This window comes from Elephantulus edwardii, unplaced genomic scaffold (genome assembly GCF_000299155.1).
Source record: "Elephantulus edwardii isolate Elephantulus edwardi_28Jun2011 unplaced genomic scaffold, EleEdw1.0 scaffold00148, whole genome shotgun sequence".
In the NCBI taxonomy this organism is placed as follows: Eukaryota; Metazoa; Chordata; class Mammalia; order Macroscelidea; family Macroscelididae; genus Elephantulus; species Elephantulus edwardii.
The window spans coordinates 6,028,146-6,054,747 of record NW_006399898.1 but is presented as its reverse complement, the minus strand read 5'-3'; the positions used below and the strand labels follow the sequence as shown (position 1 = coordinate 6,054,747).

Here is a 26,602-nt window from a genome sequence, read left to right as displayed (position 1 = left end):
ACTGTGGCATTTGGACAAGAACAAACTGGGAGGAGGGTAGAGAGAATGGTGCAGCAGTGAATGAATGGAAACCCAAAATCTCTGTAAATGTTTATGAAATTTAATAAAATATAATTATAGAAAAACAAAAAATAGGCCTCCTATTTAAAAACATTGAGAGAGCCCAGTGAGCCTAGTGGACACAAAGTGATACCACCAAGCTTTTAATCTACAGCCCTCAGGCCTGGTTTTAATTGTTTTTGATCAAACATTCTTCTAGGTTGTATAGCACTGGTCTGTCCACTTGCTGTACAGAGATAACAACAACAACAATAAACAAATGCAATATAAATCCACTTCATTAAAAGGTAAAAGACTGGAACATTATCTCATAAAAGCAACAAGGTCTCTGCCATCAACATTTTTCTTTTTCTGTTTTGTCTAAAATAAGATTAACTTCCAACCAAGGAAGCTGAACACATTTTTTTAACAAAGACATGGCTCCCCATTAACAAATACATGGATAGAGAAGCTGTGGTATAATCACACAATGGAATACTATGCAGCACTGAAAAACAAGGAACTCATGAAATATTACGCAAAATGGGCGAGCCTGGAGGACATTATGCTGAGCGAAGTATCTCAGTCACAAAAGGACAAATACTGCATAGTGCCACAGTTGTAAAACAGGACTGACATCAGGTTTGGAGGAAGACTGAGAAAGATGGAATAAATAATGTATTCTGCATTGAAATAGATGAGGGAGAGAACTGTTTAAAGGGTTATATGATTAGGTATTATTGTCATGACATGAGTCCAGAACAAAGGTTACATAGTGGAGTGGACCTGGGGGGAAGGATTGTATAACAATGAAAGAATTTTTCTTTTACTTTTCAAAGAGAAGAGTGAACTGGGGGGCGAGGGGACAGGGAGAAAAGTGCAACAATGAATGAATGGAAATCCAAAGTCTCTGTAAACTTTCATTAAAATAAACAAACAAAAAAGACACCTCACACCTGGTTCCAGGCGACATGTCAACTCACCTCCTCTCCTTTCACAACCTCAGCACCGTCAAACTCTCGGGTCTGATCCGTTTTCAAAGACGCCTCTCTCTCGAGGCTTGCTAACTTCTCCTTGGCCTCCTGAAGTTCCTCAGCTTTGGCTTCTTTCTTTCGAGAAATGATGGACGCCTAATGGATCATTAAATAGAAAAGTAAAAGGTCACATCAAATCACCTGTCTTCAGTTCTCCCTATCTTGGATCCTACTCACTGTACAACCCCAGGGGACCCCCTGAGCACTGCTCCTTCCTCACAGATCTGGGGTGATCGCAGAGACCATCTGAAACAACCACCTGCATACACTGGGGGAGGCCACAGTCCTGAAGATGCAGGTCTTATCAGGAGAGAAACAACAAAGTCTTACAGAAACTCAGGGACTGTCCCACTGGTGATTGTGCTCCTAACAACCGCGCAGGGAACAGCAGAACTATGCCACGGGGTTTCCACGACTGAAAATGCTCCCAGACGCTGGCCGTTGCACCTCAGCAGCAGCAGGTGATGTGGCCTGGCAACATGTGGGTTAGCAGCTGCAAGCTTTAACCACCAAGCTACCAGAGTGCCTTTCCAGTTATGTCAATTAACACTGAAATGCTAAGGAAAACAGACTAGGTAAGTAAACAGTAGTTACTACTAAGTCTATTGTTCTGCACAATGGTCACTGGAAGGAAACAAAAATGTTTTATTCTCACTACAGGTTTTTCATTGTCAGTCCAAACGTGCACATAGGTGACCCTCCAGCAGGTTTCCAGAGGCATTTAACTGTAAGGGAGGGGACTGTTCATCTTTGTCTAGAAAGTGGAGCAGCTGGTGGATTTGAACCTGCTTGCCTCGGGGTTGGCAGCACTATTCCTTACCACTAAGCCACCAGAGAGCCCTTACAGTAGTGTTGTTTTATGAAGTACTTATAGTAAGATCCCTTCTCGTACTGTTGCTGTGTTGAGTCAGAACTGACCACAGCTGACCCTGCCGTGGGTTTTCAGAGGCAGCATATCACACGGGAGGAGACTGGCCATCCTTCTCCTACAGAGCAGCTGGTGGACTGGAACCGCATGTCTTTGAGACTGCCATGTAGCCTCTTAACCACTAGGCCACCAGAGCCTCAAAGTGGAAGGGAGTATAAACCATGGGTAGTTTTTTAAGTAAATAAAGCATACTTTTAAAATGAAATATAAAAACTGCTACCAATTTTGGGACATTCTGATAAACAAAACATAGGTTCAATAGCAAGCATTTAGCTCACGAGAATCAGGCAAATATTCACACAAGCTCAGCACGGGCTCCGCCAAAAGACAGCACTACACGGGAAGGAGGCTCACTGGCAGTGCTTACACACTTGGTGGTAACTGAAAGGACGGTGCGTCCACTCCGCCGCAGCCCTGCAGGCGTGACCTGACCATCTACCCTGTGAAGACTCAGCCAACAGAACCCAGCAGGGAAGCTCGATTCTGTCACGCGGGGGACGGGCATCAGCCTGGCTGCCCCGGAAACCACAGCAGCAGTTCCCAGCACTTCCTCAAAGGGACTAGGCCCGCCTGGTTTAAGGAAGAGAGTCAACTGGTTTTCTTCAGTCAGAGAGTAGATTCTTCTCATGGAAATGTGACAAAAGAGAGAGAAAAAAATATCTCCAGTGCCAACTCTCTGAAAAAATCCTATTGTCTTTTAAGACTTTCTTGGAAGAAAAAAAGATAGTTAATGAGAAGACTAGTTCTACCAAAAATTCTTTTCTTAAATAGCTTATTTTAAAAAAAAAAAAAATTTGGGTTGCATTGTGTTTCGTTCAAGTACACTGTATTTTACAGAATGAACTATAGTGATCTATGCCCACCATGCCCCTCTTTTCAAAGTCCATGGAGTCGCCCCTTCCGTTCGCCTGCTAACCTCTGCTAGCCCAGCGATCTCTCCTTGCTCCTTTTCCTGCCTCTCTTCCCCTTCACCCTTTGAACACTGATACCGTACCTCTTGCTCCGTTAGTCTAGTTTTGTAAGTTTTATGGTATTTGTCCTTATGTGATCGGGTTATTTCATTCAACACAATGCTCTCTAGACTACACTGTTATACACTATTTTATGAAATCGTTGTTTTTTAGGGCTGCACAGCATTCCATTGTCTGAAAGCACCTCCATTTGCCAGTCCATTTACCTGTTGATGGGCAGATGGGCTGTTTCCATGTTCTTGCTATTGTCAATAACGGTGCTGAGAACATACTTGTACGAACCTCTGTGTAAGTCTCACGTCTATTTTCCTCACAGTCTACTCCTCGTGGTGGACTAGCTGAGTCAGATGTAATTTTGATGTTCATCTAGTTGAGGAAATGTCAAACTGTCTTTCACAGTGGCTGTTTCATTTTACAATCCCACCAGCAATGCACGAGAGTTCCAATCTCTTCACACCCTCTCCAGCATTTCTTGCTTGATGTCCTGTTAAACTCTGTCACTGCTCCTGCGGTGAGATGTTGTCTCCTTGTGGTTTTGATATGCAATCTCTCTGACTGCCAGTGATTTTGAGCATTTCTTTGTGTGTCTGCTGTCATCCGAATATCCTTCTTTGTGAAGTCTTCTTCTTATCTTTGGACCATTTTGTGATTTGGTTGTCAGTCCTGCCGTAGTGTGTTCTGGACACTTTAGATATGAAATCCTCGCCTGAAATATCACTGCCAAATGTTTTTTCACAGTCTGTGAGCTTTCTTTTTACCCGACTGGAAAAAGCTTTTGAAGTACACAGGCATCGGATTCTCAGAAGGCCCCTTTTGTTGATTTTATCCTCTCTTGGTTCTACATTTTAGCTATATTTCCAAGTCTATTTATGCCACTATTTATAGCCTGCCTCTGTAAACTCTATGAACTTGGAGAAACAATGACAGTTATACCAGTGTTCAGATCTTTTTTCATAGGGTCGCTATGAGTCATCAACGACTAGACAGCACTTAACAACAACAGAGAGAGCTCTGTTGGCCTAGTGGATAGAAAATTATGCTACCAAGCCAAAGGTGGGCAATTGTAATCTGCAGCCCTGGGCCTGGGTTTAATCGGTTTTGGTCAAACATTCTTCTAAGTGGTAAAGCACTGGTCTGTCCATTGGCTGTACAGAGGTAACTCATGGTTGCTGTGATGCTAAATCCTGTGACACTGATGTGTCAAATGTGATAATGGTGGCGTTCCCCAATTAAAACAAGCTTGGAAGCAGGAGTGGCATCCACTTTGGAAATAGCTTACCTCTAGAAACTCTATGACCTTGAAAAAATGATAGAAGTTATACAAGTGTTCAGGTCTTTTGTTCATAGGGTCTTTATGAGTCATCTAAGATTCAATGGCACTTAATAACACCACCACAACAATTTATGTCACAGGCTAGGGCTTCTATGTTTGGTTCCATTTTATCTCTGTGGTCTTTATGGTTTGGGGTTTTATCCCTAGTCTCTGATCCACCTTGAGATGGGTTGTTGTTTTCTTTTTTAATATATTTAATTTTATTACTTATTTGTGTGTGTGTGTGTGTGTGTGTGTACCGTCAAATCAGATCTGACTGGTACTGGAGATTTTCCCTCCTTCTCCAGCAGAGCCTCTGGTGGATTCGAACCATGCACCTCTGGGACTGCAGTGCAGCTTCTTGCCACTAGGCCACCAGAGCTCCCTTTGAGTTGGTTTTTGTGTATGATGTGAGATGGTTTCTTTTTTTTTTTTAATTTTATTTTATTATTTTTGTGTGCGTGTACCGTCAAATCAGATCTGACTGGTACAGGAGGAGATTGTCCCTCCTTCCCCGGGAGAGCATCTGGTGGATTTGAACTGTGCGCCTCTGGGATTGTAGTTGCAGCTCCTTGCCACTAGGCCACCAGAGCTCCCCTGTGAGATGGTTTCTATTTTCTTAAAGGCAGATGTCCAATTTTCTTTCTTTTTTTTTTATGTTAGAGGAGATTTATTAGGTCAGACACATGCACGGAATGCTCAGAGGTCATACCTTTCACCACAACAGTGAAAACACATTCGTGAATGGAGTTCTAGCATCCTTGAAAACTACGGTGATTATTATCACATAAGCCAGACGTGACAGTGAGAATTGCTCTAAGTTAAGATGTCCACCTGCAATGGCACTGATTAGACCCCATGGTGGTAGGGCCCGAGCAGCAGCACTTACGTGACAAAGACAAGGTAGGCAAGATGACTGGCATGTAAAACAAAGTCATTAGTAATCAGAACACTCTGACTTGTGTGAATTTATGGTGTTGGCTTCTTAGTTCTGAAATCCACACATGTCAGACTATTCGGATTGCTACTTTGATTTCTTTATCTGGAATTGGCTTAACTGGTTAAGCCAATCATTAACTAGATGTCCAATTTTCTAGCACCATTTGTTGAAAAGGGTATAATTTCCCCATTTGATAGGTTTTGTTTCCTTATCTAGTAATAATCAAGAAATTGATTTGTTGGTCCTCAATTCTATTCCATTGGCTTATGCAGCTGTTGTACCAACATCATGCTGTTTTGGTAAGTACTGCTGTACAGAAGGTCAAGAAGAATTGTCTGAATATAGCAAGGAAACACTGCATGAAGAGGTGTGTATCAGGGTTTATCTTTTCTCCACACTCATTAATATGCATACAGAGTAGATAACCCAAGAAGCTGGGCTCTATAGAGAGCAATGTGGCATCAGAATTGAAGGAAGTCTTATCAATAACCTATCCTATGCAGGTGATGTAACTTTGCTCACAGAAAGTGAAGACTTGGAGTACTTACTGCAGAAGATCAAAGACTATAATATTCAATAAGGATTACAATTCAACATCAAGAAAACAAAAATCCTCACCCCTGGACCAAAAGGCAATATCATGATAGATGGAGAAGAGATCGAAGCTGTCAACAAGTTCATTTTACTTGGATTAACACACATAGTAATAGCAGTCAATAAATAAAAAATGTGGTCCTTTGGGAAAATCTGCCGTCAAGAACCTCTCCAAAGGGCTAAAGAGCAAAGATGTCTATTTAAAGTTCCAAGCCAAAGTTTTTTCAATTGTTTCCTGTGCATCTGAAAGTTGAAGAATGAATAAAGGGACAGAAGAACGTATGTCTCTGAATAATGGTGTCAGGACGGACAAAAGGACAAACAAGTGTTGTCTGTGCAACCTGAGGGCACTCCTTAGAAGGAAGGAAGGTAGAAAAGTGCAACAATGAATGAATGGAAATCCAAAGTCTCTAAATTTTCATTAAAATTATTAAAAAAAAGAAGCAAGGAAGTCAAACCTTGGTCTCACATACCTGGGTCATATTATCAGTAGGGGCTAAACCCCGGGAAAAGCCATCATGCTGGCACAAGCTGGGGATTCGAGAAAGATCTTGGAGGAGGTGGACTGTAAAGGGGCTGCAGTATGGTGGAGATTGAGAGGATGACACAGGAAAGGGGAACAAGGTTCCTGTCATCCAAAGAGGTGCGAAGCCTTGTAGCTGACTCAGTGGCACATAACCACAACCCCCTGCCAAGGATGACAGGTGTCTTATTTGAAGCATTACTAAGCTGTCCAGTCCGCAGTGGGCCACAGCGACCTTATCTGCATGTGACTGTTGCTGTTATGCACCAAGCTGGCATCAACTCATAGCTGAGCCTCCAGCAGGTTTTCCGAGGCGTAAACACACGGAAGACGACGATTCATCTTTGTCTCGTGGAGCAGCTGGTGGATTTGAACTGCATACCTTTAGTTCGGCAGAGCAACTTCTTACCACTTAGCCACCAGAGCACCCTATCTGCTGAGTGCCACACAGTTATTTTAAGGAGTTATAAGACCATGAAGACAAAGGCCACACACAGGCAAGTAATCTCATGCTCTGCACCGTTAGATGAGAAAGCGACCAAGATGGAAATAGGAAGGAAACAAGACCTTTCAGACTTGTCCAATTATAGATCTAAAAACCAAAGGAGTCAATGGAAAATCTGCAGCAAATGAAGAGTTTCACAGAAAAACAAAGTCAGTTACCAGAAATACAGGAAAAGACTTCATTTACTTTTTTATTTTAAGAAAAGCTTGAATTTGTATGAATAAATTAAGAAAATATATAAGAACAAATTTAACAAGCAATTTCTACACCTTCCTAAGGAATATCACTAAACACCCTATGAGTCGGTTCTGACTAGATGGCACACAAGAACAACAAAAGACACAACAAAGCAAACCTAAAACAAGTGGAAAGGCAAACCGTGTTCTTAGACAGGAAGGCTGCCACCCTAAGATGTCAATTCAGAACGAATCGATAGAGCGCAACCCAGTAATTTTTAAAATTGCTTTTCTTCCCCCTTAGAACTAGGTAAGTTGATAATAAAATTTACTTGGAAGAGTATATATAGAAAAGCAGTCAGAAAAAGTAAAGTACCTGAGAGTGGAGTTAGCCTCCAGATAGGAGAGCTTGATTCTAAAGTTCCTACAGAACAGCTGGTGCAGGTACATGACAGGTCATGGAAATAGACTAGCAAACTCAGAAGTCAATCTAATACACCTTGGAAATGGAATAGAAGGTAGAATCTCAAATGTGTTGGGGGGAAATGAAATGTTTACTATTGATATTCGAACAACTCGACAGCCACATGGAACTGCTTCACTAGAGAAAATTATCCTTATATCAGGAAAATACTGACACAAAGGCAAACACTTAAAAGACTAAGCAAATTCTTCCCCAGTATAAAAGTAGGGAAAACCTTTCAATTAATAACCATCCCAAAGTAAAAATAACACTACAATCAAAGTTAAAAGACAAATTATAATTTTAGATAAAGGAATATTAAAATTTATAAGCGAAATATTCTTGATATCCAGAGTTGTTTGGTTTGGGGTTGGTTTTTTTTTCTGTTTTCAAAAAAAGGTTCATAACCCTCAGAAAAACATGTAGTACAGAGATGAAGCAATTAATCACTGAAAAAGGAAATAAAATAGCTGTTATTCAAATGGAAATGAAATCAGCTTCTAGTTCAAATACTTGGGCAATACAAGAGACAGTGGAGTGGACCGTTTTCAACACAGGGAAGGCTTTAGGACAAACGGCCAGGTTCTTCAATCAGTAAACTCTAAGCTATTGCTCAAGAAGAAGGAGAATATCCAGATTAAAAGAACTGCAAGTACAACAACCAAACACAGTGTCTGAATCCTGAACGGATTCTGCCTCAAATCAAGTCCACACACACACACACACACACACACACACACACACACACACACACACACAGATGGGGTATTTTCTGACATTTAAGAATCATTACAGTTTTCAATGTGGCATGTCTTTACTGTTAAGTTGTTATAATCTTTGTCTTTTAGAGATAGATGCTGAAATCTTTATGGATGAAATAGCATAAAGTCTGAGATGTGATTGAAAATAATCTGGGTGTGCGTGTGGGTGTGGGTAAGGGGAATCAAGAAGAGAACAGTGTCCGCAGCTCAGGGACGCAGGAGGGTTTACGGTTTTCTTTCCCTCTGTATATGTTTCATCATTCCAATGATAAAGGCTTTTAAAAGTCATAGTGTCCTTGAATAATGCTGGTATGTAGACTATAGAATGCTCTTCGCAAGAAACGCCTCTTGGTTGGATTCTTTTCAGATATGCCATGGCTTTCACTTACATTTTTTGTCTAGAAATCCAAAACTGCACGTAAGTGCTCACAGCCTAACGCCCACTGCCGCCCGCGGCCTTCTGAACAAGAGCAGCGGAGCAGAGAGCAGAAGTGCCCAGGAGGGTCTCCAGGCCGTCCATCCTCACAGCAGCAGGTGGCACAGCTCTGCTCACTGACGGGGGGTTTCAATCTGAGCCTTCTGCCGACCAGCCAAATAAATGCCTTAGCCACACACTACCAGAGCTGCTGCTTCAACGACAAAACAGTCGTGTTCAAGGTAAAAACCACATTAATACTAACATTTCATTCCTTTTACATAATCTTAAACCTTAACAGTTATACTACCCTTTAGTTAGTTAAGATGATAAATATTTTATTTATATCACATAAGGAAGCTAAGATGGATAGACTGGGTAGCCCAGGTAGACTAAATGAGAAAGCACATGATTACTAGCCACAAGGTTTCTGGTTTGAACCCACTTAGAGGTGCTTCAGGAGACAGGCCTGGAGAGCTGGGTCCAAAGGGTTGCAGCATTGAGAACTTTCTGGAGTGGTTTCCTGACAGGGCTTCCGCAGTGGGCATCCACCCAATGAGACTTAACAGGAACACGCAGGCTATCACTTTAAAAACGAAACTCCACACTCATGCAAAATGAACAACTTTATCACTGGAGCTGGCAGTGTAAAGAAACGAAGCCTTATCAGGCGGACTGCATTTCACACGTGAACATGCGTCTTTGGTGGCTTTTCCACAAATGCTTCACTGTCATCGGGAGATTAGCAATGACAGAGGGGCATTGATTCCTTATTTCCTGCTCACGTTTAAGGCTTCAGATAACACAGCCTGCGGTTTCGACAGAGACGTACATCTACCTACAAGATTACAAGGAGTGCTCTTACCTGCTGCCGATAAAGTGAGAGTTTGCCTTCAATTGGCTCATTTCTCATCATTTTCTTTTCAATCAGCTGATTGATTTCTGCATTTATTTCATTTATCTAAAACGGTGTAAAAATAAACAGTGTTAAAGCTGTCCCAGGGATTAAGTCACTGGACTTCATGAGCCCCGCTAGGAGGAGACAGGACTGCATCTTAAGACCTTCCCTGAGCCAATGATTTGCCATTTTTAATGTCTTTTACCCCTAATACTCATATAAACCCTCAAAAAGGTAGTAGACTAAAACTGACTAAAATAAAAAGAAAATATAAGTCCTTGATAAATAAGAGTTTAAAAAAATCACAAGCTTTCAGTATGTTCTATTCTTTGAAAAGATTAAGCTTTGCTAAGCTCTTGTGCAATTCAATAACAACGTCACATTCCACAATCCCTCACCCAGAAAGTTGTCACTCTCGACAAGTTAAAGAGATTCAAGACTGCCCACTGTAGAAAAGAGTTCATGCACTTGTAACAACTGAGAATGAGATAACATTGGGAGATGTAGAAAGTAGCTGATCGTAACTTACGTACCTTAGATTCAAGTTCAAGAAGATCAGAATGGCCCATCGCTGGCTCTGAAACCACTTTTTGTAAAAAATGCAATTCTTTTTTCTTGTTTTCTAACTCCTTGGGAAATTTTTCAGTTACTATGTATGAATTAAACTTTATCTCCTCCTCTAGCCTCTTCATTAAGCCTTAAAAAACAAAATATTCAACGAATACTCAGAAAAGTGTGGGGTAAAAGGGTCTTCTGCACAAAAGCACTGTCTTAAATTATGACACAAACAGAAGCCACATTCACCTACAGAATTTTGGTATTATTTAGAACAGTCCAGTAAGTAACATACTGGACACGGAAATGTTTTGATAGGTGAAAATAAAGAAGTAAATTAAAGAATGAGTATGTAAGGGTATTTAAGTAATTATCGCAAAAAGTGATACAACTTTTCAAAATTACAGCCTAATTCTTTTACCATCTCACAATCTAGAAAAATAACATTTTCAGGTCAGATAGATATTTTATCTTTTAATTATTTAAGAAATCCAAGAACAAAAAAAAAAAAAAAAAAAAGAAATCCATGAACTAAATGACAACACTCAAATGAAATCAAACCTAAGCTCGCTCTCACAGAAGAAAGTAATCATTTGGTCTTTCTCTTTTATAACATTTCTGATGCCATTATACTTCAATATTTCATAAATGGGAATGCATTAAAATGTCACATTCAAATGAGTGAAGACATTACTACTAAAACCATCAGCTAAGACCTGGAAGAGAGCCATTAACCATATTCATATTCATAAATACTGTAAGTTTTTGTTATTTGAACAGATTTTTTTTAAATTTTGTAAAGTTATTAGTTTACAGTTAAGTGGCAACATGTTTCTAAGATTTAACAGTTTTCTTATTTTGGTCAAGTAAGTACACACACACACACACACACACACACACACACACACACACACTTTGGTGAATGGTTTTATTATAAATTCCCAGCCTTGAGAGCTTTAAAAAGTTTACTCTAGATCTTTCCATTACACATTCACAATTCTGGCTTGACTTTTAAAAACAACAGGCTTCCAGTTTAGGTAATCTATGTAAGTAAATTGCATAATACTGGCCTAAGTATTATTTTTAGCTTTAACGTTATTTTTAGTTCTTTGTGCTAACCATATCTTAACTATGCAAAACTTTACCAATGTCAAATTCCCAAGTTTTCTACTCATCCGTTTAACTTCCTCTTTTTCTAAGATGTGGGAAAGAAGAGAGTGCAGAGACTGACTGTAACCAGGCAGGAGTTCTCAAGCAGTGTTCTGCGGAATCTCCTTCCTGGCTTCTCCGGCTGTTAGATTACAGCTTTCCTGCCTTCCAATTCTCAGTCATTCCACACACAATCAGAAATGCACAGAATCAAAGCCTAAATGCTCTTCAAGGTTTAAAATTCCTAAATAATATTTTTCTCTATTAAAACAAAGTTCTGAATTTTGGAAACTGCAAAGTAATAATCTGTAGTGACAGAAAAACAGATGAGGGGCTGCTGGAAGATGAGGAGGACGGACAGGGTACAAGTGAAAAATGACAAGTGGCCCAAGGAGACACGTGGGGGCAGTGGGTGTGCTCCGTCCTGTGATTAGGGGATGGTTTCCAAGTGAACATCCACATCAAAAGTGAGCCGTGGTGCTCGCAGAATAGACACCTACTGTATTACACGTCAATTCTGGTACAACAAAGCTGTTATTTGAAAATCATAAAAGGTGTCCATCAAATTTTAAAATTGTTCTCGTGTGTAATTTAACTTAGACTTTATGTTTCTTGGTAAATTTGTTTTCATTTTAAAAACCCTAGTGAAAGGAAAACATTGACATGAAATCAGATCACTAAAAATTTCAGCACATTTTTAGATTAAAAACCCTCTGAAAACTACTCACTAATCTAACCAAGTGATGACTTCCGTGTAATAAATCTCACTAATGCAGACAATGTAAGGATGAATCGACTCGAGTGAATGAAGTAAACGATCCAGATTTTATACGGCTGCCATTCTGCAAAAATTAAAATGACACTCCAGCTCTGGTGGCCTAGTGGAAAGAAAGTGCACTGCAATCCTGAAGGCTGGTGGTTCAGGTCTACCAGCTGCTCCGGGAGAAAGATGGAGTCTCCTCCTGTGTGGTGAGACTGCCTCTGAGAACCCACTGGAGGATCAGCTAGCGGTCAGCTCTGACCCGACAGTACACAACAACATTAAGGATACTTTTTGTTATTCAGTTTAGTAAGAAACTTTTGGAAGCCATTTTTTAACTTAAAAAGTTAGAACAATAACACCTGCGAGGTATGCACTCATCACACCAGTCAGTCAAACAAGACATTAAAAGGGCAGAGAGGAAAGGGAAGAGACTTAGAGGAAACAGTAAACATTTCCATTAAGGAAACAGCAGCCTGTGCTTACAGTGTAAGGACTGCAGTCAGCATCATACAGCAGACGTGTGTCAACTCTCCCAGGGAAATCATACAACAAGTGTGTCGACTCTTGAATGGAAAACACATTTTCTCTATAAACTTTCATGTAAATTATCATTTTTTAAAATGAGACTGGAGCTCTGGTGAGTAAGGGATCGTGCTGCTGATACCAGGGAACTCGGTTTGAACCCACTAGCTGCGCCACAGAGGAAGATGGGCAATCAGTACACTCTCCCTACAATGTTTAGATGAATAAAAAAAAGTTGTTGTTGTTGTTATGTGCTGTCGAGTCGCCTGCAACTCATAGCGACACGTACAACAGCCCTAAACCCTGCTCTGTCCTGTGAGAGCCTCACTGTCTCCGACACACATACCCCCATTACCCAAGTCACTGAATCAATCCACCTCATCGAGGGTCTTCCTCTCCTGCGCTGTCCCTCCACCCTCCCAAGCATGATGTCCCTCTCCAAGGACTGGTCCCTCCTTGCAACATGTCCAAAGGATGTTAGATGAAGCCTCAGAATCCTTGCCTCCAAGGAGCAGCCTGGTTTTACTCTCTCCAGGTCGAATCTGTTCATTCCATGATATATTCAATACTCTTCTCCAGCACCATAGCTCAAAGGCATCAGTTCTCCCTCTATCATCCCTAGCCATTGTCCAGCTCTCTGATGCACAGCAAGTGATTGCAAAGACCATGGCCTGTATCAGGCGCACCTTAGTCTCCAGACTGACACCATTGCTCTTCAGTACGCTGGAAAGGTCTCTAACAGCAGACTTTCCTATCACAATACGTCTTTTATTTATAAAACTAAACTAACACTTTTATACTTTTTTTAGGCTATTGCTGACAACTCTGGTGATTCTGTGTCCTATTTCCCACAAACATGTTAACAAAGCAGAACTCCCGATTTCTCCTGTCTAACAACAAAAGCCATCAAGATGAGACCACCATTGAGATGAGACCACCATTGAGACGATACCACCATTGAGACGAGACCACCATTGAGACGAGACTGCCATGAGATGCTAGCTAGCGGCCAACTCCTCGAGGGGAGCGAGATTCTAAGCCCCAGGCTGCTGGGCTCACTATGGATATTATAGCCACACCCTCTAGCAGGCCTCCACCCTTCGTCAAAGGCTCAAGGGCCACCCACTTTGGGGGGGGGGAAGAACAGTAACACGTAACAAACACGACCCCAGAAACTTCCCTTATTAGTTCTGCTCAACTCACGTCAATCAACAATAAAAAAAACACCCTACTACCTTATTTTTATCAATATTTTCAGCCATTTCATCGTAATCGCCAGCCCTGCTGTCTGTGGAAAAGGTCATTTTCTTCTTATGCAGGTAGATTGTCTCTACCCTCCTACTCCACCTCCCAACAGAGTATCTTCTGAATGTCCGCTCTGTAGAAGTGACTGTGTAAGGGAGGCTAGAAATGCAAAGGCCAACAATTACAAGGTGATAACCTTCAAGGAAGTTGAAGATCCAACCCGACTCCCGGCGAGCCCGCTGGGTTTCAGCTGTAAATCCCTCGGTGAGGACACTGCTCCCCTCGTTCTCCCCGAGCCTGACTACCTTCCAACCTCTGAGCTTCAGTGTGGCAGTCCTACACACGACGCACTGTGTCACGAGGACACCTTTCAGGTACGTTTAGGAAAGTACAGCTCGGTGGAGTCAGAAATGCCAAAATCAGCGGGGAGGTAACTGCTGTGGAACATTCCGTGTAATGCACGGAGAACAAGAGGAGGAAGAGAGCTGCTGCTTCCTCCACCACCACCCAGGCTGCACTGCCTCGCTCCCCTCAGGCCTAGGAACACCGCAGCCCCGTGCCCCTCCTCACCTGGGCACAGTGCAGAGTTCATTCACACAAACACTCCCGGGCCTGCCTTTCACACACAAGCCAGCCTCTCTCCTCACTACCACTTGCTCTTCGGGCTGCTGTCCTCATGTCCACTCAGCCCACTGCGCCTTGGCAAGGAACGCCCTTCCACTGCTCCTTCACCTTTCCAACTGGAATCGATTCCAGTGCCCCAGGAAGCCATCTGACGAGGTATCAGCTTGGTGCCACCTTTGCTCCACCAGGACACTCATCGTCCTGAACCCCCAACACCCAATGCCATCAGTGACTTTCAATTCAAAGCAACTTGAACACCGAGCAGAACTTTTGCACAGGGTTTCCAAGGCGGTGATTTTACTGACGCCGACTGCCTCATCCTCTCCTGCAGGGTGGCTGCTGGGTGCGAACTGCTGACCTTCTGGTTAGTACTGGATGTCCCAGGAACAGCAGACTTCCTGTACTCATCACACTGCTGGGTCAGCACAGAATCTGACAGGTACTGCATGGAATGAATGGATTACTGGCTCTAGGCCAATTATTTCAACTACTATTTAATAAAGCCGCTAACTTCACTGTTTAACAATATCTATTTTCAGTATAATATTTATATTTTAAGTCAACATGCTAAGAGACGTCAAAACAGAACAAACCCATTTGTGCACTGTATCACTAAATAAAGGATTATGTATATCCTGGTTGGAACATTTCTAATTAGGCTAGAAACAAAAGTCAAAGTAAAATAAAAATCTATCAATTCAAATAAAAATGAAAAATTACTCTCACTGTAAATATTGATGGGTATTCTGTTTAGATGTTAGAGTGGAATGTAAAACAAAACCAGCTGCCATCCCAGTAAATTCTGGCCCCGCTGTCACTCCTGGGTCAGAGCACAAACAGGCCCCACACTCTCAAGGACCGATTTTCTAAAGCAGACGGCCTGGCCCTTCCGGGGAGGCACCTCTGGGCTCACTGGTCAGCAGCTGGGATGAATGTGAGACAGGCTGCATTCCAGGGAACCTGAAATGGCTTCTAAAACATCTTTTAACTATACCGTATTTCCTTGACCCTAACTCTAAGACTGAACCATAAATCAACAAAATTACAAATGCCATCTTATGTACATATAAATTTTAAGCTTAATTCCATTGCAAAAAATCCGTATACTAGGGAAAATGGGAAGCGTCAGGGCAATAGTTAACCGTTTTATTGAGACGTAGTTGGCATGCCCATACGGTGTACCGTTCAGTGCGTCATTCAATGGTCTTCCGCATTGACAGCGTTGAGCATCTGCGGCTGCTGGGTCTCGGTGCTGCGTGGATTCTGACCCACAGAGACCCCAGGTGCAATCACTGCTGGAACCTGATTTTAGATACTTCTTCCCCACCTTCCCCTACCGCCACCTCCCCTTGTCCTCGACGTTCCTAAATCCACAGCCATCAAGGTCTGCCTCACTGTGACCCCGTAATACAGAGAACTGCTCTCAAGGTTTCCAAGGCTGGGCCTCGTGACAGAAGTAGATTGTCCCGTCTTTCTCCAGCATAACAGCTAGTGGGTTTGAACTGCTGGCCTTGTGGCTAGCAGCCAAGTTCTTGGACCAATTTTCCACCAGGAATCTCATCTCCTCCCTAGACAATCACAAACCTGATTTTAGTCTTTACAGACTCACTTATTCTGAATACAGGATCATGTAAGAGGAAATCCTTGTGACTTATTTTTCATTCACATTATGGGGTTGTTTATTTTTAGGTTTATGCACGTTGTAGCAATTATGAGAACTTAATTCCTTTTGAATGGCTACAAATATTTCATTGCTTGAATAGACTGTCCTTATTTCTATGTTTTGGCTATTAGAAACAAGGCCACTACAAACACAAGTACAAATGATTGTCTGGAGATAGGCTTTCGTTTCTCTTGAGTATGTGTCCAGGAATGGAATTCCTGGACCAAATGTTTAACATTCTGAGGAACTGCCGGACTGTTTTCCACACCACTCCAACCATTCTACATTTCCACCAGCAATACAGGATGGTTTCAGCTTCTCTACAATCTCACCACACTTGCAGTTGCTTATGTACTGACGTGTATCATTCTGGGTACCGCATCTTACGACACCGGTGTACTACAACAGAAAGACGCATTCACGCTCACTCTGCTGCATCCTTACGTCAGAATATTTCCCCAGCACAAGCACAATCTTTGCGGTGCTCTTTGAGTTCGCAGTCTCCCTTCTGAAAAGTCGAACAGGGGATTGCTGGTAAAATCCAGGACATAAGAACGGTTTATCCCGTGTAAAGCTGGTGTGAGAACAGTAGGGATAGCCACACCATTTAGCACCACTATTTACAGCCCCAAATATGTAAGACACTCAGTTCTAACAGTGCAGCACTTCATGCTTTCTCCTTCTAACCCTGACTCTAAAGAATGATTCCTGTCTCCTCCTGTCTCTTTTGCACAGCAGCCGCCCTATGCATTTCAGGACACCGCCACACCAGACAGTCTCCTCCTACTGTGGGAATCACTTATCTTGACTCTCTGGCTGAAAAGCTGACCAGGGATTTTTCAAAGCACAAGTGAAAACCCAAGGATATCTCCCTTCCACTCCTCATTCACCAGTTCACCCTCTCACGGCTGTTAGTTCTGAACTGACTCAGAGCTGACGCTCCCAGGGGTTTGTGAGGCTCTAAATCACACACCAAGGAGATTGCCCAGCTTTCTTCCAAGAAGCCACTGGTGATATAAATGGCCAGAGGCTCAGCCCTGGGGTCGGCAGTGCAGCTCCCTATGGACTGAGCCGTCCCTCGAGCTGTTCACCAGTGAGAGAGGATTCCAGAACACCGGCATCACCTGACGAGAATCCATTCCACCACCTGACCGCTCTCAGGAAGACTCCGATTGAAAAGAATACAACACACCGCAAATCATTCATTTGTCCAAACGTTCTCGCATGTAACAGTTCCCACTTACTTTCAGGTTTTGCGTCTGCTGCCGCGTGGCGCATACTTTTCAGCTGGTTTTGGACCCTCTGCAGTCTCTGCACTGCATGGAAGAGCTTCAAGACACAAGCAAACCCAGTGTTTGGTTAGTCTCGACACGTTCCATGGAATTCTCACGCTAGAAAAGGAACTAGCAGCAGCAACTCAGAAAATCAACTGGCTCTCTTAGTACTATTTCGTATAAAAGGTAAAAAAAACAAACCTTCTACAATTTTCTTTCAGTAGCTAGTGGAATTCGGTAATCAAGGAAAAGTATTTACTAAATAAATACATTAACATTATTACAATTTTCTTCATTCTAAAGAATATAAACATCCTCATGAATGTCATCTCTAAATTGTGAACTAAAAATGAGAAAAACTGGAAGTTGTTAAAATTTAAACAGAATGCTTGCAGATCAACATTCTAGGCACTTATGAGCTGAAACAAACTGCTACTGGTCATTGTGAATCAGACAATTGGTGGCCTGGCTGTAAGGACGTGCACTATCATCCCAAAGGCAGGGGGTTCAAATCTTCTAGTTGGTCCATGGGAGAAGGATGGGCAGTCTTCTCCCGTGTGACTTGCTCCTCGATCATCTGTGACTTGGCTCCAAATCAACACAAGCACAACAACTAGGTCAGGAATGACAAACTGAAGAGAATGCTGTCGCGGTCACCGCTTCTGCTGCTGGGATAATAGCCACATGCCCACAAGGAAGCAGAGTTCATACAATACCAGCCACTAAGGACAGAGTTCAAGAAACGGAAGATTTTTAAAACTAACTTCTGTGGTATGAGACTGACCAAGTACATGATCACAAAGCACCAGTAATCACTGGTGACTGAAATGTGAAAGCTGGAAACTCAGGAGGAGGAGTGGGAAGCATGGCCTTGATGATACAGAAAAAACGTCAGAAACAACACAACAGAACCGCGCAAGCTCAGTGACCTCCTCACTGGAAATATCCTGTCCAGTAACATGAATGGTGGAATGGAAGGAAACTGACTGGACTGTGGGGAGCTATGACGAAGCCAGCAACATCATCACTCAGAACAAAGTCAAGAGCCAAATGCAGAACTAACCAATTGCTCCTACACAGGTTCAAGTTCAGGCTGAATAAAATGAAAAGAAGTTGATGAAAGATAAAGGATGACCTTGAGTGTTTCCCATTAGAATTTAGAGACCATCTCAAATACAGATTACACACCCTGAACACTAATGACCAAAGACCAGACAAGTTGTGGGAAGAGATCAAAGACATCACACATGAAGAAAACAAAGGGGCTTTAAAAAGAAACAACCAAAACCAGGAGTCAGAAGAGACTCTGAAACGCGCTATCGAATTAAAGTTGCTAAAGTAAAGGAAGGAGACAATGAGGTAAAAGAACTGAACAAAGGAGACTGCAAAGGGAAAAACATTCCGGTCATTTCTCAAGCTGAAAGAACTGAAGACAAGTAATAAAGCCTTGAGTCACAATACCGTGACTGATGAAGAGGCAATGAGAAGACAGAGGTTCAACTTTCTCTCAAATCACAATAAAAAGAGAAAACCTAAAATAATTGCATCAAAGGAAATGGAAGGAATACATAGTCACTGTAGCAAAAAGAACTGGCTGACATTCAAACAACTCAGGAAGTAGCATATGATCAAGAACTGATGGTTTTAAAGGAAGAACTCCAAGTTGCACTGAAAACCATGATCAAAAAACCCCAAGGCTCCAAGAATTAAAAAAACACCAATTGAGATATTTCAAATAATGAAGGCATGGCTGTAAATATTCACTTATCTAGTAAAAAAACAGGTTGTAATCCTGAAGGCACTTGGTTCAAATCCACCAGCTGCTCCATGGGAGAAGAATGGGCAATCTCCTCTCGTGCGATTAAACTGCCTCTGAAAACCCGCCGAGGAACCAGCTATGGGTCAGTTCTGACTCCACAGCACACAACAACAGTCAAGAACACTGGAAGACAGCTACCTGACCAATCCATGAGAAGAGATACATTATGTGTACAAATTGCAAAGGAAGGTAATCTGAAAGAATGTGGAAATGATCAAACAACATCATTAATTATCACCTCATGGAAAAGTGACGCTCAAAATGATTTAAAAACGGTTCCAGCAGAAGATCAGCAGGAAACTACCAAAAATTCAAGTCAAACGTAGATGAGAAGATGGAACAAGGGACATCACTGCTGCTGTCAGATGAGTTCTGGCTGAAAGCGGAGAATACCAGACAGATGTGTACTGCGTGTCACTCACTATGGAAAGACATTCCATTGTATGGGTCACAGCAGAGTACGGACACAAGGTGAGTAGTGAGGAATCCAGCACTCAACTGTGTCCACACAGAACCTGTATACAGAGGCAGGAAAACACCTGAGGGGTTACCCATCTTTCTCTCTCAGAGTAGCTGGTGGATTCAAGCTGCGTGCCTTTAGGGTGGCAGTGCAGCTCCTTACCACTAGGCCACCAGAGCTCTTAAGTCTGAATTTACATCATCATCATCATAATGGGTTTTTGGTGACCAGTGAAATAAAAAGTGTATTGCCGTACTCCAAAATATCAGTAAGCCCTTTAGAGAGTCTAGATGTCTTATTCATAGTTACTCTTACCGTAGAACACTAAAATGAACCTTGGAGAAATACATTTAGTTGGGACAATACAAACTAGACCTATGAAAAAAGCAGTGGAAAATAGAGACAGAGTACACAATTCTAAATGTGATATTGTTGCTGTTGATGTCACCAAAAAAACTTAATTCCAAAATTCTTGATTCTTCACATTTGAATTATCAAAGGAACTATTTCTCTAGATACCTGATTCTTTTGTTCTTGTTTCTGCTGTCCAAGAAATTCTTCTCTCTCCTTTTCAACTCGAAGTTGCCTTGCTATTTTAAGCATTCGCTGATGGTTCTGAACGGTCTCCACCTACAGTAGAGGAACAAGGGGTGCACAGTATCGTCAGGTGAGAGGAAGAGCCACACGTCCCGTGACACAGGCACCCACTTTCCCACCCTTGGGTGCACGGTCCTCCTAGAGCAGAGCCGACAGCCCAATTCTGGCGTCCAGCTCCTTGAAAGTGCTGGGCTGCTGCCCAGGGAGATTGCCTTTCCGTCAAGTTATCCGTGCCCATCTGCAGATGGACACCATGCCTGACTTCATCTCTGTTTGCATTCCTCAGCCTTGGCAAGTCCTTGGGGCTGGGGCCAGTCTTACAGTGTGCATTCTAGCCTTACCCTTTTCTTCAAACGTTCAACTCTCTTAATGAGCTGATCTTTTTCTTCCTCCATTGCACTGATATCCTAAGGGGGGACACAGAGGGTATTATAAGAAAAAACTTCTTAGTCTTTAGAATTTAGACTTGATTTCCCGAACGTGCACAGGCCCCTTTCCCTCACTTCTAACCAGGGTAGAAGTAAGATGAAGGGCATTTCTATTTTTTCCCCCAGGGCTCTTTCACATGGGGTAATTGATTTGGCAGCTTGGGCTTCATCTAGAAAAGAAGCTAAAACAGGTTATAACGCAGCAAGGTAAAGCTGCCAACTGGCATATTTCTGTTCCGATTCTAAATATGGGTACATGATTTTTCAAAAATCTTCCATCATGGAAAGTGTGCAGGTCTAAATACAAGAACAACAGCTGCTGACATCCCATCTGCTCTGCTAAATACCAAGCCATGTATTCTGCCAATTTGCCATCAAAATTCTTTTTTATGAGTATGATATTTCCAAGACAGAAATTTGTGTCTGGTTTTGCCAATTAACCAATTCCCCTCCTGATAAGAAAGAGTCCAAAACAAATGACTTTCCTTTTAACTCCTTCCATAATAGTTTTAAATGAAACAAACCTAACACTTTTTTTAAAAGCAATAGTTTGACTCTCACGGTAACTTTATTATTTTATTTATATTTATCTTGTAAAAATATTCCGTTACTACTGACAGAAGGAGAAGATGGATAAGATTACTCACTACTGGTAGAGCTGCATTAGAAGAATAATATAAAAAATGTTAAAAATGTATGTACTTTCTAATCCAGTAACTCTACTCTTAGTAATCTGTTCTAATAAAATATTCGTGAAATGGTACAGACTTCGCCACAAGGATTCTCATCACAGTTCCAATTTCATCTAAAAATTGGAAATGACTCAGAACTCTGAGAATTGTTAAATAAATTACAATGAAAACCACTAAAAATATGCAGAAAAATGTTTAATGCCATGGGAAAATGTCAGGATATAACATTACTTAGGAGAAGGAGATGACAGCATTTATATACAGTACACCACCAAAAAAAAAAGATTTTAAAACGTCCACCAAATCAGGAAAGGCATGCATCAGAGTTGGCTCATTTCTCCACTATTCAATCTTTACACTGAGCAAATCACTCAAGAAGCTGGGCTATATGAAGAAAAATGTGGCATCAGGATTGGAGGAAGACTCATCAACAGCCTCCGCTATGACACAACCTTGTCTGCCAAAACTGAAGAACTGAAGCACTTACTGTAGAAGATCAAAAACCACAACCTGCAATACAGATTGCATCTCAGCATCAAAAACCAGAAGTCCTCAGCACCGGGCCAACAGGCAACCCCAACACAATCAACGGGGAAGAGAACAAGGCTGTCAATCATGTCATTTATTTGGATCCACAGTCGGCACCCAAAGCTACAGCAGTCAAGCCACGAAGACATACTGCATTGTGATTGTTTTTTATCAAGAACCTCTCCAAAGTGCCACAGAGCAAGGACATCAGTTAAAAAGACGAAGGTACACTTGATCCAAGCCATGGCATTTTTAATGGCTTCCTCTGCATGTGAAAATAAGACAATGAATAAGAATGTGGTGTTGGACAACAGTACTGAATACACCAGGGACTGCCAAAAGAACCAACATATCTGTCTTGGCACAAGTGCGACCAGGTGACGCTCCTTAGATGTAAGGTGAAAATTCATCTTGAATACTCTGCGTATGTTATCAGAGAGGCAAGTCCTTGGAAAAAGACATCATGCTGGGGAAGGCAGAGAGAGGGCCAGCAAAGGCAGACCCTCGACAAGATGGACTGACAGAGGGACGGTAACAGCGGGCCGTGCAGTGCAGAGAGCGTGAGGATGAGGCACAAGAGGGTAAGGTGTAGACGTGCTGAGCCTAGGATTGCAGGGAGTCAAGGCGCCCAGCAGGACACCCAGAAGGTCTCCCTCAAGAAGAAACTTCCATGACAACAAAGCGGAACAAGAGGCGCCCTTTTCCCCCCACCCAAAGAACTGCTGAGGTATCTATGTCATCTTTATCTTTTTACTTCATTAGGAAACAGAAATTGCATCTTTTTAAAAAAATTGTGATTTGAACAAAGGTTTACAGAAAAGATGGGTTTTCATTTACTCTTTGTAGCACGATTTCTTCCCTCAAAAGTCCTATCCCAAAGGAAATCTGTCAGCTGCCATCACTTGCTCCCATACATCTTATGGGACATACTAAATTAGCTAAAACTGACGACTCTAAAGATTCAAATTCACATAAATATTAGGGCTCCTTTTTTAATTTACCCTTCTTATTTCTGCTGTGGAAAATCCAGATGTTTTAAGTTGCTCGCACTCTTTATGCAAAGTTTTGAAGGCTTCCATCAATTCTTCATACTGAAATAAGAAGTTAGAAAACGATAAATGAGTAGATGTCGCAGGCTGTACTTTATAAAGTTACCAACTTAGATTATGTAGATCATAAAAACAGCACTTAGAAACGTATCCTTAAACAATACACATTGCTGTCAGGTGCCATCCCATCAAGTGTGACTCATGGCGATCCTATGCCCAACGCCTGCATGTTGTTCTAAGGTGACACTGAGTTAACGACGGCACACAGCAACCCTGTGAACGACCTTGCCCATCCTGTGCCATCCTCCTCATCTCTGATACCTTCAAGTCCACGGTTACAGTCACTCTAGGACACAGAAATAGATGTGACCAGTCAAGTCACTAAAGATTCCACCTTCTGCTTTCTCCCTGGTTACGTTGGTGTCTTTCAGTACTTGGAGCATTCGATGCTCCCTCTGAGAATCTATCCCTCTGTCATTCATAACCTGCATATATCCTATTTCTCCTTCACATTTCATGCTCACCTTAGAGCAGCATTCTCTGACCCTGTACCGAGCCAGTCCCAGTAATGCCATACACATACAATAAATGACTACGTATTACAGGAGTGCTGGAGACGATGAGGTTGGCTCAGGGTAGAGCAGGGTTCAGAACTGATGTACGGAGTGTCACTAGGAGTTGCAAGCCAACTCGACAGCACTTAACAATAACAACTTGCTTGATCTTATATATATATATACACACATTTTGTACCCCTGGAACCTAGCACAGGGTGTAAGTCACAGAGGAGCTCAGTTATTTAATAAAGAGGAAGAGAAACAACAATTGTTACCTAAACCAAAAAATTCTTAAGTGGTTTTCTTTCTGTATGGGTAACAACAGGAAGTGATCATGTCTCACAAATCTACAAATCATTTGTGCAGTCACTCATTTTCATATTCTTCATTCTGAAAAATAATGTGCATTTTCCATTCACCTGGTTAGATGTGTTCACGTCAGATTTACTCTCAGACTGACTTCAAGAACAAGCATGTCTTTTACTCCCCAGCGTGTTCCCTCCAACAGCCAGTGCATTACACTGAGCTCCTCAGAGACGGCACCTGGCCAGGCAGAGCCGGATGGCACTGGGCGACTCCGTATCTCACAGAGGAGAAACAGCTAGCTAACCACGGGCAAAGGAGAACCCAAGATGCAGAGGCAGAATGCCAGCAGACATTTTTCCTGCAACCTGCTGGAAGAGCATAAGAGGAAGGCCCCGGATGCTTCTGTCGGCTTCTCAGAATGTTCTAAGACTTGCTCGGAGAGGTGGGAGACCGTGTCTGCTAAGAGAAAGGAAAATGAAAAACACGTAAAGGCGGACACGGCCCATTAGGAGAGAGATGGAAACCTGGATCGTTCCTAATGGCAAAACGAAAAACAAGGTCAAAGAGCCCCATGTGCCCAAGAGGCCCCCCTGTGGCTTCTGTCTTTCTTTGTTCTGAGTATCACCCTAAAATCCAAGGCGAACCTGGCCTTTGCATTGGGGACGCTGTGAAGAAGCTGGGAGCGATGTGGAATAATACTGCTGCCGGTGACAAGCAGCCCCGTGAGAAAGCAGCTGTCGAGAGGAAGGAGAAGTCCCAGAAGGACACTGCTGCATTCGGGGCTCAAGGCCAGCCTGGGGCCAGAAAGGAGGACGTCAAGGCCAAGAAGAGCAAGAAGAGGAGGAGGAAGATGAAGAGGAAGGGGAGGAGGAGGAAGATGAGGATAAGCTGGTTGTAGCGCAGGTTTTTTCCTTATCTGCAAAGCATTTAACCCTCTTGTACACATCTCACTCCTTTTAAAAAAACAAGAATTGGCGTGTAAGACTTGTTTTTAAACTGTGCAGTGTCCTTTTTTTGGATAGTTACCACGTTACTGAATGTATCTTTCAAAAGCCCTGTCCTGTGGTATGTTCAATGGCCTGGCACACGGCTTGTAAACCGGCATGGAAATTTAAGGCAGATTCTTGTTGGCGCGCAGCACAAATGAGTTATCTGTGGGGACAGCAGGGATTTTTTTCTCTTTAGTCGTCTGGTGCAGCTGCTGCTTCTTCTTCTTCTTGTGATTGCCTTCGAGAAGAGCCTATGAACAAAAGGCCTGAAGCCCGTCTACAACTACGGACATGTATCAGCGTTCACAGAGCTTCCGGAGGCCTGATGTTTAGGAAGTGGAAGCCACTGCAGCTTGTACAAAGTAACTGTTGTTCTGCTAACTGAATACCATTGTTCTGCTAACTGAATACCACTCTGTAACTGCAAAAAAAGAAAGAAAAGCAAAAAAGTTGCAGCTGTTTTCTTGACGTTCTGAATGATTCTATGTAAACACAATTTTTTTTTTTATTAAAAAAAAAAATTCCTCCAGAGGCATTACTGATGTAGAAGGAAGGGGCAGGACGGGAAAGAGCCGCCGTTTCTCTCTCTCCATTTCCTACATGATTTTTCACTCACTCTACTTTCTCACATGCATCTGTGGAGACATTTGACATTCAAAATCAGGAAGATGTCAATCAAAACCACAATGAGATACCATGTCACTCCCACTAGGATGGCTAAGATTAAACAAACAGAAAATAACAAACGCTGCTGCGGATGTTGGGAAGTCTGAATCTTTACCCACCGCTAATGGGAACGAAACATAGCAGAGCTGCTGTGGGAGTCGATGTCACGGTGACTCAGAAACACTAAAGTTAGAGCCAGCATATGATCAAGCATTTCTTCCGTGAGGTATAAGGCCCAAAGACTTGAAAACCAACACTCAGAAAGAGGCTTGCATACCAGTGTTCAGGACAGCACCATTTACGTGCCAAAGGGTAGGAAAAAACCCAAGAGCTCGTCAAGAGATGAATGGATACACAAGATGTGAACCCTACATGCAACGGAATCCGACCCAGCCAGTGGGAGAAGTGAGGTTTGGTACACGCTGAAGAAAGCCTCAGGGACTTAGAAGGCATCATGCTGAATAAATAAATTACAGAAGGACAAACACTGTACGACTTGACTTTGTAATAAAAACAAGAAAAAGCAAATACATGGAAACCAAAATTCATTAGCAGAGAACCAACGACAAGAAGAAGGGAAAGAGGGGTTAACAACAGTGATGGAGAAATCCCATAGGTCACAGGGAGAGATACACAGCCAATTATGAAAACTGCTGTCGATAAGCTGAGTAGCTCTAAAAAAGATGAATTAGAAAAGGCTGTATGATAGATACCCTTCCAGTAACAAGCAAAGATGAGAGGAAGCTCCTAGCGGGGTTGGGTTCTTTGGTCGGGAGGGTTAGGGTCACAGTTTCATGAAGTTAATGGTCCTTGTAACTTGTTTAGTCGTCTACCTCCCAGCTCTACGTGTAACTCCTGGGCTTCCAAAGCTTGCAAGCAGTCATCCAAGGCAACAGCGGTCTCTCCTCCCATGCAATAGTCAAGAAGGAGCATCTGGACTAAGAGGAGGATCTGGAATGACGGGCTCACTGGCTCCATAAACTGCCTCCTCAGCCATGAAACCAAAATAACGGCACAGTAGCTGAACAAACAAGATGTGATCAAAGATTCCACAGAAGAATCCCAATCAAAAAGGGGAATGTGCAGAACAAAACTCCAAACTCTCATGGACTCCAGACATTTTGGAGCCATGAAGGATACTTGAACTCCCAAATGTA

The 26,602-nt window shown here is 42.4% G+C and overlaps 1 protein-coding gene across 1 annotated transcript in view; it reads right to left on the bottom strand.

The window, feature by feature from the left end:
- Window positions 1–26,602, bottom strand: part of IFT81 (intraflagellar transport 81 homolog (Chlamydomonas)) — a 111,361-nt gene that overhangs the window by 80,145 nt on the left and 4,614 nt on the right. Inside the window, exons 4-10 of the mRNA XM_006894657.1 lie at window positions 22,880–22,969; window positions 20,572–20,637; window positions 20,153–20,263; window positions 17,325–17,409; window positions 10,093–10,256; window positions 9,527–9,622; window positions 1,023–1,169 (exon numbers count right to left, since the gene is read on the bottom strand). Coding sequence (XP_006894719.1) covers window positions 1,023–1,169; window positions 9,527–9,622; window positions 10,093–10,256; window positions 17,325–17,409; window positions 20,153–20,263; window positions 20,572–20,637; window positions 22,880–22,969 — 759 coding nt within the window. The remainder of the gene's footprint in view (window positions 1–1,022; window positions 1,170–9,526; window positions 9,623–10,092; window positions 10,257–17,324; window positions 17,410–20,152; window positions 20,264–20,571; window positions 20,638–22,879; window positions 22,970–26,602) is intronic.